The sequence below is a fragment of the Homarus americanus genome, unplaced genomic scaffold (genome assembly GCF_018991925.1).
Source record: "Homarus americanus isolate GMGI-L3 unplaced genomic scaffold, GMGI_Hamer_2.0 scaffold30535, whole genome shotgun sequence".
Lineage (NCBI taxonomy): Eukaryota > Metazoa > Arthropoda > Malacostraca > Decapoda > Nephropidae > Homarus > Homarus americanus.
In genome coordinates, this window is record NW_024732440.1 from 14,361,476 (window position 1) to 14,378,818 (window position 17,343).

The window sequence follows — 17,343 nt, forward strand, 5'->3', positions numbered from 1 at the left end:
CGTGGGAGGCCTCCAGGAATCCAAACAATACCCTGGGTTGTAGTTGTTTATGAAGTTTACTCATACCATTAGGATAATATTTGTTGTCATGTGCTTGACATATACCTTTTCTTTTGACTGAGGGAAATGTGATTTTCTGAAATGGTTTCATTATTATGAAACTTAGTAAATTTTAATTGGTTTAGATAAGGGGGTGGGGGTGTAGTGGCGGTGGAAGTAGTGGTTGGAGGTAATAGTGTTTGGGGTGGTGGTGGTGGTGAGGAGAGTTGCAGATTTGGTTTATCTATTTCTAATATGGCTGTTAAACAAAACCAGGATAACACACTCCTCTTTCAAGAAGAATGAACCTCAAAGTTCCAGTTTGTTGAGGTTCATGGAAAACCCATGTGTCTTGTCTGTAAAGAATCTTTAGCCATCCTGAAAGTTTACAACCTGAAACATCACTTTTATTCCAGACATGCTATTACAGAGAGAGAAAGAACAACTCGTAACGAATCAGAACTGGTCTGTCAAAACAGCAGGACTATTTTCAAAACCAATCCAGGACAACAAAGCTGTTGTGAAAGCTATGTGATTGCACGGAAGATAGCAGAAGCCTTGAAAACGTCCACTTATGGAAAATTTATCAAGGACTGCATGAAGGACATAGTGGGAATCTTAGTACCTGAAAGGGTGAAGATCTTCAATATGGTAACCCTAACACATAACACAGTTGTGTCTAGAATAGAAGAAATGGGCCAAAACATTAGCGGCCAATTAGCGGAGAAGGCCAAGAAATTTATCTTTTTTAACCTTGTTTTTGATGGGAGCAATGACACGATGGAACTTTCCATTTATCATGGGCATTACAGATAAATTCAATATTCATAAAGATATCCTGCTTTGGAAAGTCTCTGTGGTTGTGTTTGTGGCATTAACGTGAAGGAGGCCATTATGAGGGTAAAGATAAGAAATCTCCCTCATTTGTCATGGAATAAACTTACTGGACTGACTAAGGATGGAGCACCAGCGATGATGGGAAAAGGGAATGGTGCTGTGTCTCTCATCAAGAATCACGTGCACAATGATCATTTCAACCTTGATGTTCTGGCTGTCCATAGCATTACTCTGTAGAAAAACAATGAAACTGGATAATGTGATGGATGTAGTTTTGAAACGTATCGAGGTGATTCGTAACAAAGGGCTGAAACTCTGATCCCGAGTGATTGCTAGATCTTGCTTTTTTATTCGACATGACCCAGCATTTGAACACACTCAACACCAGAATGCAAATACCTGATAAGGTCATCACAGATCTCTGGGACGATGTTCATGGTTTCCAAAACAAAATTGATCTCTTCCATAAACAATTGGAGAAAGGTGACCTCTTGTACTTCAAGGCAATGCACTCATTCTGGATGAAATTAGAGTGCTTCCCTATTACAAAGCATATGTCAATCACTGTGATGCCCTGAAGGCAAACTTTGAAAGAAGGCTCCAAGATCTGCAAGGAAGGAGAGCAAAGTTTAGCTGTTTCAAAACCCCTTCCAGGTGAAAGCCAAAACATTTGATGAGGCCGAATTACAGCTGGAAGTACAGTACAGTGCTTGATATCCAGGCCAATTCTTTTCTTCGAGCATTGCTCTCTAATCACAGTCTCATTGCCTTTTACACTCTGGTGGACAAAGAGAAATTTCTCCCAAATTCATCAAAATGTGTTTTTTGGGCAGTACAATTTGGTAGCATGTGTGTGAACAGTCATTCTCGAGAACGAAGGTGAATATATCTAAATACTGTACAGAACATGCATAAACATTTGGATTCCATTCTTAAACTGGGCATTTCTCCTATCCAGGCAATTATTGACAACTCGTGGAAGAAAAACGAAAATAGCTATTAACAAACCGAGTTCCAAATTTTTCTACCTGTATTTATATATATGATTATATAATACAGTGACCCCTCCGTTAACGAACTCAATCCGTTCCAGAAGGTCGTTCGTTAACCGAAGCCATTGTTTCAATGGGTTTTTGGGTAATTGGTTCCAGCTCACCGAAAATTTCCTAAATTCAACAAAAATGGTAGAAAAGTTCACTTACTTTGAGGTGTGTATGTAGAAGGCTCCTGGATGATGATGATGATGATGGGATTTAGAATGGGGGTGGAGGAGAAGGAAAAAGAGAAGGCATTGGGGTGGAAGAGAAGTCACCCCATGGCGCCATTTCACCCATAAAATTTTAGCTCTTGGTGTAATTCAAGATTATTTTCTTTAAATCAACACTGCACTGCATTATATATTGTCAATATGTAAAATATATTTCAAAATGACCAATAATTTGCTTAGAAACAGAAAAAAAGCGTTCAGTTGAAGAGAGTCTCAAGCAAGATGTTACCTCCAGTGAAAACAGAGAGAGACTAACTCCTGTTTGCTGTGTTAAGAGGCTGGATGCCGCGCATTAAACTAGTCACTTTACCTTCAGTTATGTTCAATAATTGTTAAAATGACTAAAAAATTGAATATTAAACTTTTAAAATTATTGAATCGTATAAACTTCTTGATATTTACTAAGCCCTAGAACCGATTAATGTATTGGCGGACTGATACTAAAGCTGGTTGCCCGGTCAGTGCAAGCGAAAACATGTTGAGGTCGGTTCGTAAGAACTTCGTTAACCGAATTTTTTTTCGTTAACCGAATTGAAGATCTTTATGGAAGGCAGTTCGTTAATCGAAATTACGTTAACCGAGGTGTTCGTTAAACGAGGGGTCACTGTATAGGGATGTAGGCCTATCCTGGTATAAAATCAAATTTAATTTACTTTTAATTTTAGAGAAAACACATGCAGTGAAGAAGAAGTTGTTAAATCTGATGTTAAGCTTCGAGTTGTAAGCCGTTTATATATCATTTGAAAATTGAATACATTGTACAGTATCTCACTTTACTGTTTACTCATTTGATTCACCTACTGTAACTATGACAAACATTTGTAGATGTGGTCCCCAGATAATCAGCTGAACTAAAATGTGGCCCTTGGGAAGGATTGAGTTTAACACTGTTCTAGATGGAGTAAGTCATGATGAACTGCTTGTAATACCAACATCTCAATAGCCATACAAACACAGATGATTAGCAGGAATGGAATGGCCATTAGCATCCAAATAAAATTCTAAATCAATTTATAGTTCAGGTAATAATTAGATTTAGGCGTGTTTTGTCATGATAATTTCAGACAAAAACAAGATTATTTCTTCTATGATACTGTGGGGTTCAGGATTGTTTGGTTCACACTCAGGATGGGGTGGAGAAAGGAAACTCACAATGTGCTCTCTATATACATGTTGTATTGAATGTACAATGCAGCTTGGTGCTGGGAAGGCAGCATGGTTACAAGCGTGATGTAGAGAGAGCTGGTTGGTGAGGACGCTCAGAGAAGGACAGCTTGTGGGTCGCCAGGCTCGCCGGCGGGAGAGAGGACCGCCAGGCAGGCAGAGGAGTGAGGGCCGCCAGGCAGCGGCGGAGGAGGAGGTGTTGCTGGCTGCAGGTAGAAAGAGACAGGTCACCACGAGGTCAGGTCTTAAATAGCGGGGGTAGGCGTGGCTTAGCAGTTGACCCCTGCTCCGTGATGTATGGCGGCGCTGGTTGACCCAGACCACGAGGCATACACTGGGGAATTGGTGGGGTCTGCTAGGCAGCGACAAACAGCATTTGTAGGGGAGAAATCCACTACAATACTTTTGGCGCATGTTACCTATAACCAAGATATCGTGAGTTGAAAATCAAAAGTAAAAAAAAAAAAAATACTGCACCACCAGAAAATATTTTTTTTTTTCAAAACTAGACTTGAACAACACTGGAGTAAGTTCAGATATTCAGGAGCCAGTGAGTCCCCAGTACTTACCAACAGTGCGTAACAGAGACATGACGGACCGCCCAAGCGGATAACGAGCCGATCAGTGGTGAAGAGAATAAAAGTAAAAGTATTAATGCATTTGATGCCACCAACCGAATTTCAGGAATTTTATCTTTGCAAATAAGAGTTTAGACAATTCTAAGACACTTTTCTTCTATGACGTTAAGCCTAAGATAATTCATATTCTATTTCTATAACTCATTCCTTTGTTATGCACTGTTGGCAAGTACTGGGTATGCACCGGCTCCTGAATATACCTGAACATGCTCCAGAGTTGGTCAAGTCTGGTCTTGAAAGAGCTCACGCTTGGTGCCGTCACAACACATTCTGGTAGATTGTTCCAAGAGTTCACAACTCTCACTCCGAAAAAGTTTGCCCTCACAGTTTTCTGGAATTGCGGCTTCTTCAATCTTGAGCTGTGACCCCTTGTGGGGCGAGCGTCCGCCAGCTCCAAGTAAGGTCACTGGACTGAGTAGTGCCCCATGAGATGCTTATACACCTCAATTAGGTCGCCCCTTGCCCGTCTGTAGTATAAGCTAGGCAAGTCCCTAGCATATCTCGTCACCAAACCGAGTAACAGTACTCCAGACGGGAAGTACTTCACTCTTGAAGATCGTCATGTCTCAGTTATATGCTTGTGGGGTACAAGATGTTGGTTCACACTCAGGATGGGATGGAGAAAGGAAACTCACAATGTGCTCTCTGTATACATGTTGTATTGGATGTACATAAGAACATAAGAAAGTGGGATACTGCAGGAGGCCGACTGGCCCATACAGGGCAGATCCCTTTCACACCCATCCCAGCACTTCCATGTGCCTATCCAACTTCGTCTTGAAGCTCTCTAGCGTCCCCAATCCTACTATAGCACTCGGTAGCCTATTCCACAACTCTATTACCAACCCAGTGCTTGCCTATATCCAAGGTCAACAGTGAGGCAGGCACCTCTCGTACTCAGCAACACATGGACATATTTATCAACCAATCAGAGAGGCTGTAGGTGGAGGCGCGGCTCCTCACCATCGACAAGTTTTCACCCATCCTCTAATGTCATGCTCATTAATTTTCTCGACTATCTTGAGGTTATAATACAATAACTATTCAATGCATATTTTACCTCAACTGATTATAAAGCGCAAAGATAATCGACATTGTGAAAATTAACGAAAAATTAATTTTATATTGTTGATATTTTTGCAATTCAATTTGCGTTTAAATTTACCGAGTATCAGTTAATTTGTAAACTCTTATTACTATAATTGAATTCTGTATTAGTTTTTAAATACATTAAAATATCTGTCATACATAATTAATAGAACACTTCAACAAGTTACTGGCTAGAACCTTCAGGGTAAAACAGACAAACTCGTCTGTTGACAGTAGTGGTGTGACGGTGTTGCCAATGTGAGCTTCAGCCCTTCTCCCCCCCTCCCAAGGATGAGCCAGCACACAAGCGCGCGCTTGTAAATGTGACCTTGGAGGAACATATACAAATTCTAAGTTATTTGCACCATAAGTAGAAAATAGAGGAGCCTAATATATCATTGAATAACTGTCATCAGAAATATATATAACTTGTTAATGAATAGTCTGTTGGTTTACAGATATCTTGGCAGGAGCGGATCCAGGGGGGGTCCGGACACCCCTATTCATCAGAAAATTCCAATACCTTTTCTTTAATGCAGTATTATATTCAGGCGTTTTTGTATAGTAAAATGTAATTACTATTGACTTCAGAATATCTTCGAATATCATGTGCAAATGGCTTCAAAATGGCCTCAAAATGACCATGATATTGGTCAAATTTCTAATTTTTTTAGAGGGGGGGGGGGGCTTCACTCCTGAAGATCGTTACGAGGGACGGACCGTCTAGATATCTGAACGACCTTCTTATAAGACCCAATAATTTATTTGCCTGATTTACCTTCTTATCACAATGGCCCGAGAACTTCAACTCATTGTCAACATACACACCTAGGTCCTTCTCACACACAGTCTCAACTAGAGTACGACAATCAACAAAAATGACCCATCTTGTAGACTACACTCGTCTTATGCAGTACCAATCTCCCTCTTTATTTCTTCTTTTGAGTTGTTTTTATACAGTATCATGAAAATGAGAGAGGATCAAAGATAATACAGAGGAAAAAATGGTTTCTGATTTAGATTTACAACAGTATTAGGGCTATGAATTGCATGCTACTGTTTTAATTTCTACAGCAGACTGCAAATCATTAGAATAAGGGAGATATTATATTACAAAAAAGGGCTATAGAGGTGATCAATAAAGGAGTGGAGAGTGCGGGGTGGTGGCAGCAGTGTCATCAGCTGGCCGTTGTGGACGTGGAGTTGTACTACACCGCAACTGTGGAGGGTGTGACGTGAAGACGACGCTCCAAATTCAACATGACAACCACAACACAGAAACGTCAGGTAAATATAGAATCTGGGTATCACTATAGTTTTACCCTATAGTTATTCATGAATTATACAGATGTGTATATTTTGTTGAATAACATTACTGGTGTAGTTTGTTGTTAGTCTTGAGGCAGACGACGTTCATTTGGATCTAAACAAAGTTGGCACTAGAGCTATATTAAGTGGTTTGAGAGAAATGACATGTGATCTTACCTTGTGATTTTGTATAGTCGTTTGTTAATACATGGTACAAAAATTCCAAGACGCTAAACTGTACGATCCAATAGCTACTTTAGAAGACGCCTGTTAACGTCCTCCCGTTGACCTCGACCAAGGTCAGGTGAAGGTCAAGGGACTTTATTACTTAAAGGATATTTTGTCAAAGTAATTTGTAATCATCGGAAAATATGTATATACTTATAAAGTATATGAATTTTATTCATTAAATTCTTATCAAATCATAGTTTTAGTGCACAAATTCAGATCAGGGGAGGAGGAAAACGAAGAGGGGTGCCATTAAACTAGCAATTTTTTTTGGTATTATTGCGTTTTTACACCCCACATTCCTACCACTAATCTATTATCATATTCGAATAAGACGTCTAATTATAAGATAATTTTCATCTATTACATTACCGTCGCAAATGTATAATAACGGAGATAGCATATCCAAAATTCTGTTTTCTTCCATTAATCTTCCGCCATTATCGCCTACCTCACCTCCCACACTGCATGTCTCCTTCATAAATCATCATGCGTTCCCGTACACGTCACGCGGCCAATCAAAAGCGTTTTTTTTTTTTCAACCAATTAATTTTTTTTATTTAATTCACGGTATTTTTGGCCCAATCAAATTCGATTTTTATTTTGGGTCTCATATTTCGAAATTCAAATTCATTTCTGACCATGGAAGTCTGGGATGGGTGTCACTTAAATTATATGGAGCTGATTGTGAGTTTTGGGGAAAAAACGAAGAAACTCTAGCATTTTTTCGATCGCATGGTGTTCTTCCAACCTCAGTAAAGTGTCCTAAGTGCAAGACTGAATGTAAATATCGCAAAGACCAACATAAGTGGCGTTGTGTAAGAATCTCAAAATCCAACGACGAACAAGAACCAGGCCAATAAGGTAAGAAATAGGTGATTCCATCATATTGTGAGAGTCAGTTAGGTTAGGTTAGGTTTGGTTTTTGTTTTTCTAGTGTTTTTTGGTGTATTTTTTTTTCGCTTAGCCATTATTTTTTTTTGGAAAATGTCCCACGAAAAAAATCGAAAAAACCAGCCAATTTCCGATGGAAATGAAGGTCATATTCGGTCTAAACACACACAAATACACTAGAAAAAATATATTTTTGACCTTCTAACAGAGTGGGGTGGGCTTATGCAAATTTACCTTTTTTTTTTTTTTTTACACAATATATTTGGGTAAATAAACCATATTGACCATTCACAGTAATTACTTTCAAAACTGTGCTTATAGTGTTTTTCACTTTCATACAAACAAGACCTTCATTTCTGGCAGAAATGAGTACAGTGAACCCTCACTTTACGCGGTTAATTCAACCCACGGCGGCCCGCGTAAAGTGAGAAACGCGTGAAGTGAACAACATAACATATGGGATTAATTGAAATAGAGACCGGGCCGACCCCCAAACTCCACTTTTTCAGACACAATACCTACGTTGTAGTAAAAATAACTTCTTAATTTTATGATGGTATGCACACACAATTAATAATTAAGAGAAATATCAATATTAGGTTTTTTTAACACTTACATTAGTAGAAAAGATGGCTGGGCACACGGGGATGGGCGGTTGGTTCCGAGGCAGAGGGCAGATTATTGGCCCTCACCTGTATCACTTGTATCAATTGTATCACTATCCACCACAGAGGCTTCCAGGGCCTCTTTGTCAAACCCCTCAAAGTCCATATAAGTCCATATCCTCACTATCATTATCACTTTCACTGACTTGGGCCGGCTGTGGTGGGTGGTGGGTGAAGAACTCGGTAATGTTTTGATGACTGGGCGACCTTGTGCGCACCCTGCTCGCGCCGCACTCCGCGTAAAAGGGTACACACACTGCAGAAAGTGAGCATTTCGGTTTTGGCAGGGTACCGCGTAAACGCGTAAAGTGGGACCACGTAAAGCGAGGGTTGACTGTAGTACAGGTATTGTACTTTTGGAGACACAGTAAAATTTTAATTTCAGTCATCTCTGTATTTATATATCCAACTTAAGCTAACCAGACCTGACCTGACCTAACTTAACCAACCCACAGAACCTAAGAACTATGTCAAACCTAACTGGGGGAGGCGGCTTGCCCCCCGGACCCTCTTTCTGGTGAGGGTTAAATTCATAGGGTTTTCCAGATGATCGAAACTAAAAAAATACCGCAGATATAGTATAACCCCGCCTGAAATTACCAACATTGTGGAGTAAAAACACGTAAAAACATGTCTAACTTAACCTAACCAGAAAAACCAGAAGGGCCTGACCTGGAGTGTAAATGTAGCCTATCCTAACTTTACCTAACCAAAACATACCTTAATTAACAGATGGAGGGGGATAAAGTGATGCCACTTGAAGGAGGAAGTGGTGCAGCATGGTGTTACTATCTTTATGATGAGTTTGGAACATGTACCAAGCAAAATATTGGTGGCAATGCTCTTCTTGTTGCCGGCACAAAACAACCAACTTTTGACGTCCTTCAGTAGACGTTCTATATTTTGTGTATGAATGATAGACAGTCTGAATTACACCTTGGACACTTTACTGAACAAAAGAGAACACCATGAGACCTAAAGATGTTAACAGCTGCTGCTTCTTTCTCAAATACGCATAGAATTACATGCCAGGGTAAAGATTCGTTTTAGGTACACCTTAGAAACTACCAACCAAAATAGGGTTTCCTGGTGTAATTAGTGTTCTATTAAACAAATATGACCTTCATTTTTGTTGCAAATGAACTTTTATAGAGATATGACCCCCCTAATTACCAATTATCATGGTTGTTCAAAGTGGGCGAGGCTTTGAGGTAGAGCAAAATTGTGGGGTAAAATACTAAAAATAACACCAAACAAACCTTTGAAAACCTTACCTAACCTATAAAAAGTTTTTGTGGTGTTCGTTTTAGTATTTTACCCCACATTTTCCCTCTACTTGTACTTCAAAGCCCCGCCCACTTTGAACAATCAATATTGTTGGTAATTGGGGGTACATTATCGGTTAAAATACACACAAATTTGCAATGGAAACGTTATTGAATAAAGGATTTTTCTTTATCCCTATATACTGTAAATAGAAATATGAAGTTCCATGGTGTAACTAAAACGCATCTCAATCCGCGGCAGTCTTCCAATGAGTAACCCTTCCAGGCAAAAACCATCTTCCCACTTATTTAAATTCACATGACATCGAGACTTGCGCTAATTGGCTGAGTAAGAATTAAGTACATGCACATAAGTTTCACTTTACATTGACACTTCCACTGATGGGCTGAGTTAGAAATAAACAAAAAAATATACTGTATACATAGCACTGCACCTGCAAACTTGTATACTTTCTTAAGTGGGAAAAAAATAAAAAATATATATACAGTCAACCCTCGCTTTACGCGGTCCCACTTTACACGTTTCCACGTTTACGCGGTACCCTGCCGAAACCGGAATGCTCACTTTCCGCGGTGTGTGTACTCTTTTACGCAGAGAGCGGCGCGAGCAGGGTGCGCACAAGGTCGCCCAGTCATCAAAACATTACCGAGTTCTTCACCCACCACAGCCGGCCCAAGTCAGTGATAGTGATAATGATAGTGAGGATATGAACTTGTATGGACTTTGAGGGGTTTGACAAAGAGGCCCTGCAAGCCTCTGTGGTGGATAGTGATACAATTGATACAAGTGATACAGGTGAGGGCCAATAATCTGCCCTGTATACCACCCTGTATAACCCCAGCAATGCTGTCAGCACATACCGAGGCGTCCCGAGTGGAAAACGCAACATTCTTCCCAGGGAAAGTCGGAAAAGAATTCTCGCAAGGAAGTTTGCCCTCTGATAGTGCCATAGTTTTTTTTATTTTTTTATTTTTATGGGGATTAGCCCACCTAGGCACAGGTCACTGTCCCACATCGGGACCTGGGGAGCAAAAATGTAGTAATAATAATAATTATAATAATACTGTACAGTACTGTAATAATAATAATTCGGGTAAGTAAAATTTATAATAAAAAATAAATAAAATAATGATGATAACAATAATAATAATAACACTGTAATAATAATAAAGAACCATAAAGAAAAAACGAAAAGAAAAAAAGATCAAGAGTGAGAAACAATATATGTATGTTGTGTTGTCAATGGTAAAAGAAACAATTGAGACCCTGCAATTGTGCGTAAATGAGGCAGAAAGTTAGATCAGCAACCTGGGACTTGGTCACAATTTTTGTGATGCCATATGTCAGCAGGGTCTACCATTAGACAACACATTATGCTTCCAATATCTTCCCAGGCGGTAGTACCTCCCTGTTTGGCGTTTAAAGGGGGTAGGGGGAGGTGGTCGTGCCCAGTTTGATTTAATAGAAATAAGATTGTGATTAGAAGACCATAAGGGGGCAGAAATTGAGTATAAATAATTTGAGGGGTTAAGAGGTAAAACAAAGATCAAGAATGTTAGTAAGTAGATCGGAGTGATCAGGAACGCGTGCAGGGTGTTTAATTATTTGTTCCAGATCATTAAGTAAGGAAAAAGAGAGTGCCTCAGCTCCACCTGGGTCATCCCTTGCAGGTAGAGGATTTTGGTGTTGGGGTGTGTGGATAGCAACAACTCATGGCAAGAAGTGAGATAGTCAAAGAGTTCTAAATGGTTGGTAGAGTTGGGAGAACAGTATAGGAAACAAAAACGAACAGTCATAGTTGGTAGAGATATTTTGAGCCAGATGACATCATAAAGAGAAGATTCAAGATCCGTGAGTAGAGCTATAGGTGTACGTGTGTTGCAGTAGGCGCATACACCTCCCTTAGAATGGAAAGAGGTATAAAGGTTATAGTTGGAGACTTAAAAAGGTTTGGGTGCAGCTGCTTTGTCAGTTGAAGTTCAGATAATAGTAAGAGGTTAATAGATGGTGCTCCACAGAAGGAAAATTGGATCTCAGGCCGCGAATGTTGGTAAAATGAAGCGTGAAAAAAACGGTCCTTCAGCAACCACGGTGACGTCAGTTGAGGCCCCAGTAGTTTGATGATGATCAGGTTGACCCTGGGGTCCACAACCTTCCTGACCAGTGGGACTCATCCGAGAAGGCCCCGCTTTAATATTATTGTCAACTGATATCATAGGAGAATAAAAGAATAGAAAGAATAAAACAGATCAAGAGTGAGTATGGTTATACAGTATATGTTGTGTTGTCAATAGTAAGAAAGACAATTAACACCCTGCAATTGTGTGTAAATGAGGCAGAAAGACATTTCAGCAACCTGGGACTGGTCACAATTTTTGTGATGTCATATGGCAGCAGGGTCTACCATTAGACAATACATAATGCTTACAATATCTTCCCAGGGAGTAGTACCTCCCTGTTTGGTAGCTGCCTGTACATGAAAGAACAGTAATGCTGAATTTTTTCATGTTAGATGTTGCACTTTCAGTTTATGACAGATGCTCCATAGCAAAATAATGTGTACAGTGGTGTGGTATAGACTCCTTACACTGACACATTACTATCTGTCATGTTTAAGATGCAACTGTGTTATTTTGAGTGATACGTGTCCGAGGATAGCTACAAAGTCTTGTAATAAAATAAGCATGGCAAATGTTAAAGCAATAAAAGATGCATTGGAAGGGCTTAAAGGGGCTTGTTAGCAGGATATTATGACAGACTAACATGAATCTAGGAAAAGATATTAAGAAAAGGGTAGGCATTTGGACTCCTGTGATTCATACGAAATTCAAAGAAACGAGTGGCTCGATTTTCACAAAGCCTGTACATTAAAAAGTAGTTAATGAACTACAAAAGTCTTAATTGCTATGAAAAATTTGTCAGTGGATGGGTAAGAGGGATTCTGGTGAAGTAATTTGCTGAAAAATGGCTTATACTGTAGTACTGTAATTGAGTAGGCAATTTCATTGTTCATGTTGATTCAGTGATTATAAATCTTTATGACAATCAAACCTGTAATGCCTCAATAGTCTAACTTATCTTTCTCTTCTCTTGGCTTTATATGTTGAATGTTCATATCATTCTCTCCGACTCATTTCAACGAAATCCATAGCCAAGGTTGCTTGAAGGAGCCCAATGAAAACTTAATGCATCATATAGTGTGCATGGCTTTCCTGGAAAAAAGGTAAAATCATATCATTAGCAATTAAATTTAAGTATCACCGTCAGATCAAACGGCTGGTGAAGGTTTGTGTCAGCATTGCATGTTTAGAGCTAAAAAATCTTTATAATTAAATTTTTTTCATCTAAAAATTCCATATTTTATTTTAATGTTTATCATTTCACCTTTTATAGGTTTACTGGATTGTTTGGGCAGTTGGTCTATACAGTACTGTAGTGAAATTGTTGGCACATTTTATAGTTTTGGCTGATGCAGATATTTATTTTTGGCAAGTTAATAGAATTAGAATAAGACAATATTTTATTGAAAAATATTTCCCTTCAACATAAAGAATGATAAAAGGCTCTTTTAATTGTAGTAAATAATTGGATGAATTACTTTGGTATCAAAGGACCAGGTAAGTTAATATTGATGGCCCTGTGCACAATGGACCCATAAGAGTACAATACAAAATTCATGTTCCCTGAAAAATTTGCTTTCATTTAAATTAGACTTCTAAGTACAGTATTATTATTGCTGGTGTCAGTATATTCAGTCTAGCACTGATATGTTAATTGGAAACAAAGCCAATCATTCCTGCTTTTAGATAAATCATGTACCCAGCACAGCACAGTACAGTACTATATTTCCTAAGATTATGGAGACTAAGCTTTCAATCATTGCTTCAGAAGCTATACTACACTCCTCTATGCACATGTTTGCAGATGATGCTGAGTTATTTAAGGAAATTAAGTACAGGGTACCAAATGAACTGTGAAATGCTACAGGAAGATCTCTGTCAGCTTCAAGAGAAGCCAAAGGAATGCATGTTAAGATTCAATGTCACGAAATGCAAAAGGATGCATAGAGGTCGTCCCAATAGGATGAAGAAACTTCATTAACAGAGACCAAATGTGAAAAGGACCTAAAGTTCTTGAATCATTGTGAGAAGCAGTTAAATTAAGCAAATGGGCTAGTAGGTGCAGTAATATGAGAAGGGCATTCTCATTCTCATAACGCTCCTCACGAGTGAAGTGCTTCCCCAATTTGGAGTACCCTGTACTGTCACACTGTTTGGTTCTTGAGATATGCTAGACTATTGCTGTACCAATAGTTAGCATTTTCAATCAAATAATTTAGTTGATTGAAAATGCCCCAGACTGGTGCCTATGCGCAGGCTCCCAGAGAGACCAGAATGCCTCCAATTGCCTAGCTTATGCTATAGGTGGGCAAGGAGTGACTATAGAAGTCTATCAACATCTCGGAGGGCATTACTCAAGTGTTTGTACTTGGAACTAGCAGATGTCCATACCACTAGGGATCACAGCCTCAGGTTGAAGAAGCCACGGAATAATGCCAGGGTAAATGTTTTTGTAATGAAATTTGTGAACTCTTGGAACAACCTACCAGAGAGCATTGTGATGGCACAAAATGAGAGCTTATTCAAGACCAGACTTGACCAACACTGGTGCAGGCACAGATACATTATGGAGCCAGTGCATAACAGAGACGTGACTGACTGCCCAAGCAACTGACAGACTGATCAGTGGCAAAGAGGATAAAGTAAAGATACATGAGTTTTGGTCTTGATAGCCTTGTACAGTATTGTACAATAATTTTTTTAATGTGAAATCTTCATATCAGTATTTGTCTTTTAAATTTAATACACTCTAGCTAAATACATTTACTGTACTGTGAGCTTGCAAACTGGTCCCTTGTACTTTGTGACATTATTTTCTTTCCAGTACTACTGTACTCTGTATACAGAACTGTGTAAGGCAATATGAAGATACAACCAACTTTTTTGAATGTACAATACTACAGTACTTCGCAAGGCCCTGAAAGGGTTCATGTACAGTCGGCCACAAGAATAAGTATACACCTACGGTTCGTGTTTGAGACAAAATATATCTGGTAACACTGTCCTTAACAGAACAGACAAAATTACAAAAATGACCTGTAATTTATGTTTTATTCCTACATATATGTTATAAATACATTTGTTGTGAATGTTTTACTAGTGTCTTGTGTTTATATTACAAGTAATATATTTTATCCAATGGCAGTAAACTTGTTGCCGAGTGGGATTGCACTTATCATACAGCTCCCTCCTCCTCCCCCCACCTTTTCTCTCACCCTACTTTTTTTTTTTTACTGATGTTTGGATTAGTAAAGGAAGGAAGAGGAGTAAACAGAAGAATAAAAAAGGGGATGTGGGGTATGGTGGTATTTGGGTTCTCACTCAGGATGGGATGGAGAAAGGAAACTCACAATGTGCTCTCTCTGTACATGTTGTATTGGATATACAATGCAGCTTGGTGCTGGGAAGTGGCAGCGTGGTTACAAGCTTGATATAGAGAGAGCTGGTTGGTGAGGATGCTCAGAGGAGGGCAAGCTTGTGGGTCGCCATGCTCGCCGGCGGGAGCGAGGACCGCCAGGCAGGCGGAGGAGGTGGTGTTGCTGGCTGGTTGGTGTAGGTAGAAAGAGGGCGGTCACAACGAGGTCAGGTCTTAAATAGCGGAGGTAGGCGTGGCTTAGTAGTTGACCTCCGTGATGTATGGCGGCGCTGGTTGACCTAGACCACGAGGCATACACTGGGGAATTCGCGGCGTCGGCTACCCAGCGACAAACAGTGTTTGTAGGGGAGGAATCCACTACAGGGAAACCGAAAATAGTTAAGAGATAACAAGTGGGGGGAGCCGAGGCTCATCATGCGTCTGGATGCGCAGTTTCAACGTTACCAGACCATTTTCGGACCTTAAACATACAGTGTGTATACTTATTTCTGTGGCCGACGACTGTACATTCATTAACTGTATTGTACCTTCAAGCAGATATAATGTAAGGGTCAAAGTCAGTCCTTTTCAAGGTTTGCTGGTTTAATCACCTTCGTTTTTTATATAGACAACTCTTTAAGTGAATACTGCCTCACGTAACTGAGAGTTGTTATGCTAGATGTATTACATACTAATTGGTACAGTAATAATAACAACAATAATAATATCTGGTAATGAGAATAATAATACCGGTACCTGTATGATGATAAAATCGCCACCTGAAGGAGGTTCATTACTGTATCAATAAATCCAAATTTGCATAAATATGCAGTTCAATCTCTCTTGAACTCCACAATCTCTAATACTGTATACGGAGATCATGAATGATCGAATAAGTTCATTACTGTTCCAGGCAAGTGAAATAAACATTCTGGAGTTACTTGTATTCGTACTGTATACTACTGCACATTGGTTCTCAGCATGAATATAGATATGGAATTTGTCTTCTGTGTTGTCATTGTGATTTGAGACAAAACAAAATTTTTATTTACAGCATTTATCGTTTCACCACTTTTCAAGCTTACTAGTTATTTGGATGGATGGTCTGCTCCGTTACTGTACTTTATGTGCTTTATTGTTCCGATGTGAAAGATCTTATGCAGGTTAGTCTTTTATTGATAGTTGAGTAAGTACTGAAAGTTTGTGTGAAGGTAGCCAGATTGGTATACAGTAAAACCTGTAATTTCTCTGCTGATTCACTGTGGTTGTAGCTTAATACAGTATTATGCAGTAAAACAAAACTCACGTATTGAACACAGTAATTGGGTAGCGATGTGATATAAACTGCCAGTCAGTGTTGTTAAAGGGGAGACACAACAGGTACTTGCAAGTACAGTATGGTATTAATATTGTAGCACAAATCTAGTGTTACACTGTATAGTAATGTTTGTCAAGTAGCACACATACATTACAACAGTTACTGTATTTCCTTATACAGTACAGGTATTATAACTTAACATTGCAGTGTTACACTGGGAGCGACTCTGGCATGTGATGTAACACTGGGATATCCAGTTACAGTACACAGTAACTTTCTTTGGAGGTATCACTTACATTTACACTGTAACACGGTGGTTTACTGCTTTACACTGGGTAACCACACTTTTTTTGTGGGGTAGTGAGCAAGTTTGCACTGGGATGAAAATGCGTTACTTTGAGACAATGGCATTAATATAGCACTCCATACTCTGTAATTTCGTGTTACAATGAGATCATGACATAAGATGAACTCCTTTACAGTACATATATCACTAGGGTACATGTTCAATATATGCATACCCATTAATTAATAAGAACAGGAGGACTCTTGAGTGGTCTGCATTAAGGGTGGATGTGCACTCCTTCCCGCCCTACCTGGCACTGCTGCTGCTCCTGCCTGCATGCCCGGGAAGATGATTAGAAGGTGGTTGGGGTGAGGGAGGGCAAGTGAAGGGGTAGGGGTATTCTTGGCACTGGCAAACTGTAACCACTGATCACTCTTCATATTCAGAAATTTGGGGAGGGGTTGGTGGAGCTACCTGATAGTTTTTGCTATCACTGAGTACAGTGATGTTTCTAAATTTTCTGACCAGTTCTGAAAGTATCTGTGGTACTAGAGCTTCCTTCCTCCCTACTTACTTTACTTTTATCCCATCTTGTACCGTACTTCTCTCCCCCCCACTGCTGTCAACACACCGATGCCAAGAGGCAAAGCCCAATCTGGTTGGGTTTTGCAATAGATTGGGTAGCGACGCCAGCCAGAACGATCACTGGCAAGTAAGTAAATTCAGGTACAGTACAGTACAGTAGTAACTTCAGTAATTCCTAACATTTAATTCCCTTGCTGTGCTTTAAAGGGTCGTATCAATGATTCAGAGTTAGAATTATACTGTTTTTGGAATTTGTGTAAAAA

General features: G+C 39.5%; 1 protein-coding gene and 1 long non-coding RNA gene across 2 annotated transcripts in view; one reads left to right on the top strand and one right to left on the bottom strand.

Annotated features, from left to right (window-relative positions):
* The window catches only part of LOC121868851, a 24,939-nt gene extending 7,942 nt beyond the window's left edge, over positions 1-16,997 (bottom strand). The window contains exons 1-2 of the long non-coding RNA XR_006089467.1: positions 16,731-16,997; positions 12,468-12,628 (exon numbers count right to left, since the gene is read on the bottom strand). This is a non-coding gene — a long non-coding RNA (uncharacterized LOC121868851). The remainder of the gene's footprint in view (positions 1-12,467; positions 12,629-16,730) is intronic.
* Positions 6,171-17,343, top strand: part of LOC121868847 (UTP--glucose-1-phosphate uridylyltransferase-like) — an 81,320-nt gene continuing 70,147 nt past the window's right edge. The window contains exon 1 of the mRNA XM_042369832.1: positions 6,171-6,321. Within this exon, the coding sequence (XP_042225766.1) occupies positions 6,295-6,321 (27 nt within the window). The 5' untranslated portion in view covers positions 6,171-6,294. The remainder of the gene's footprint in view (positions 6,322-17,343) is intronic.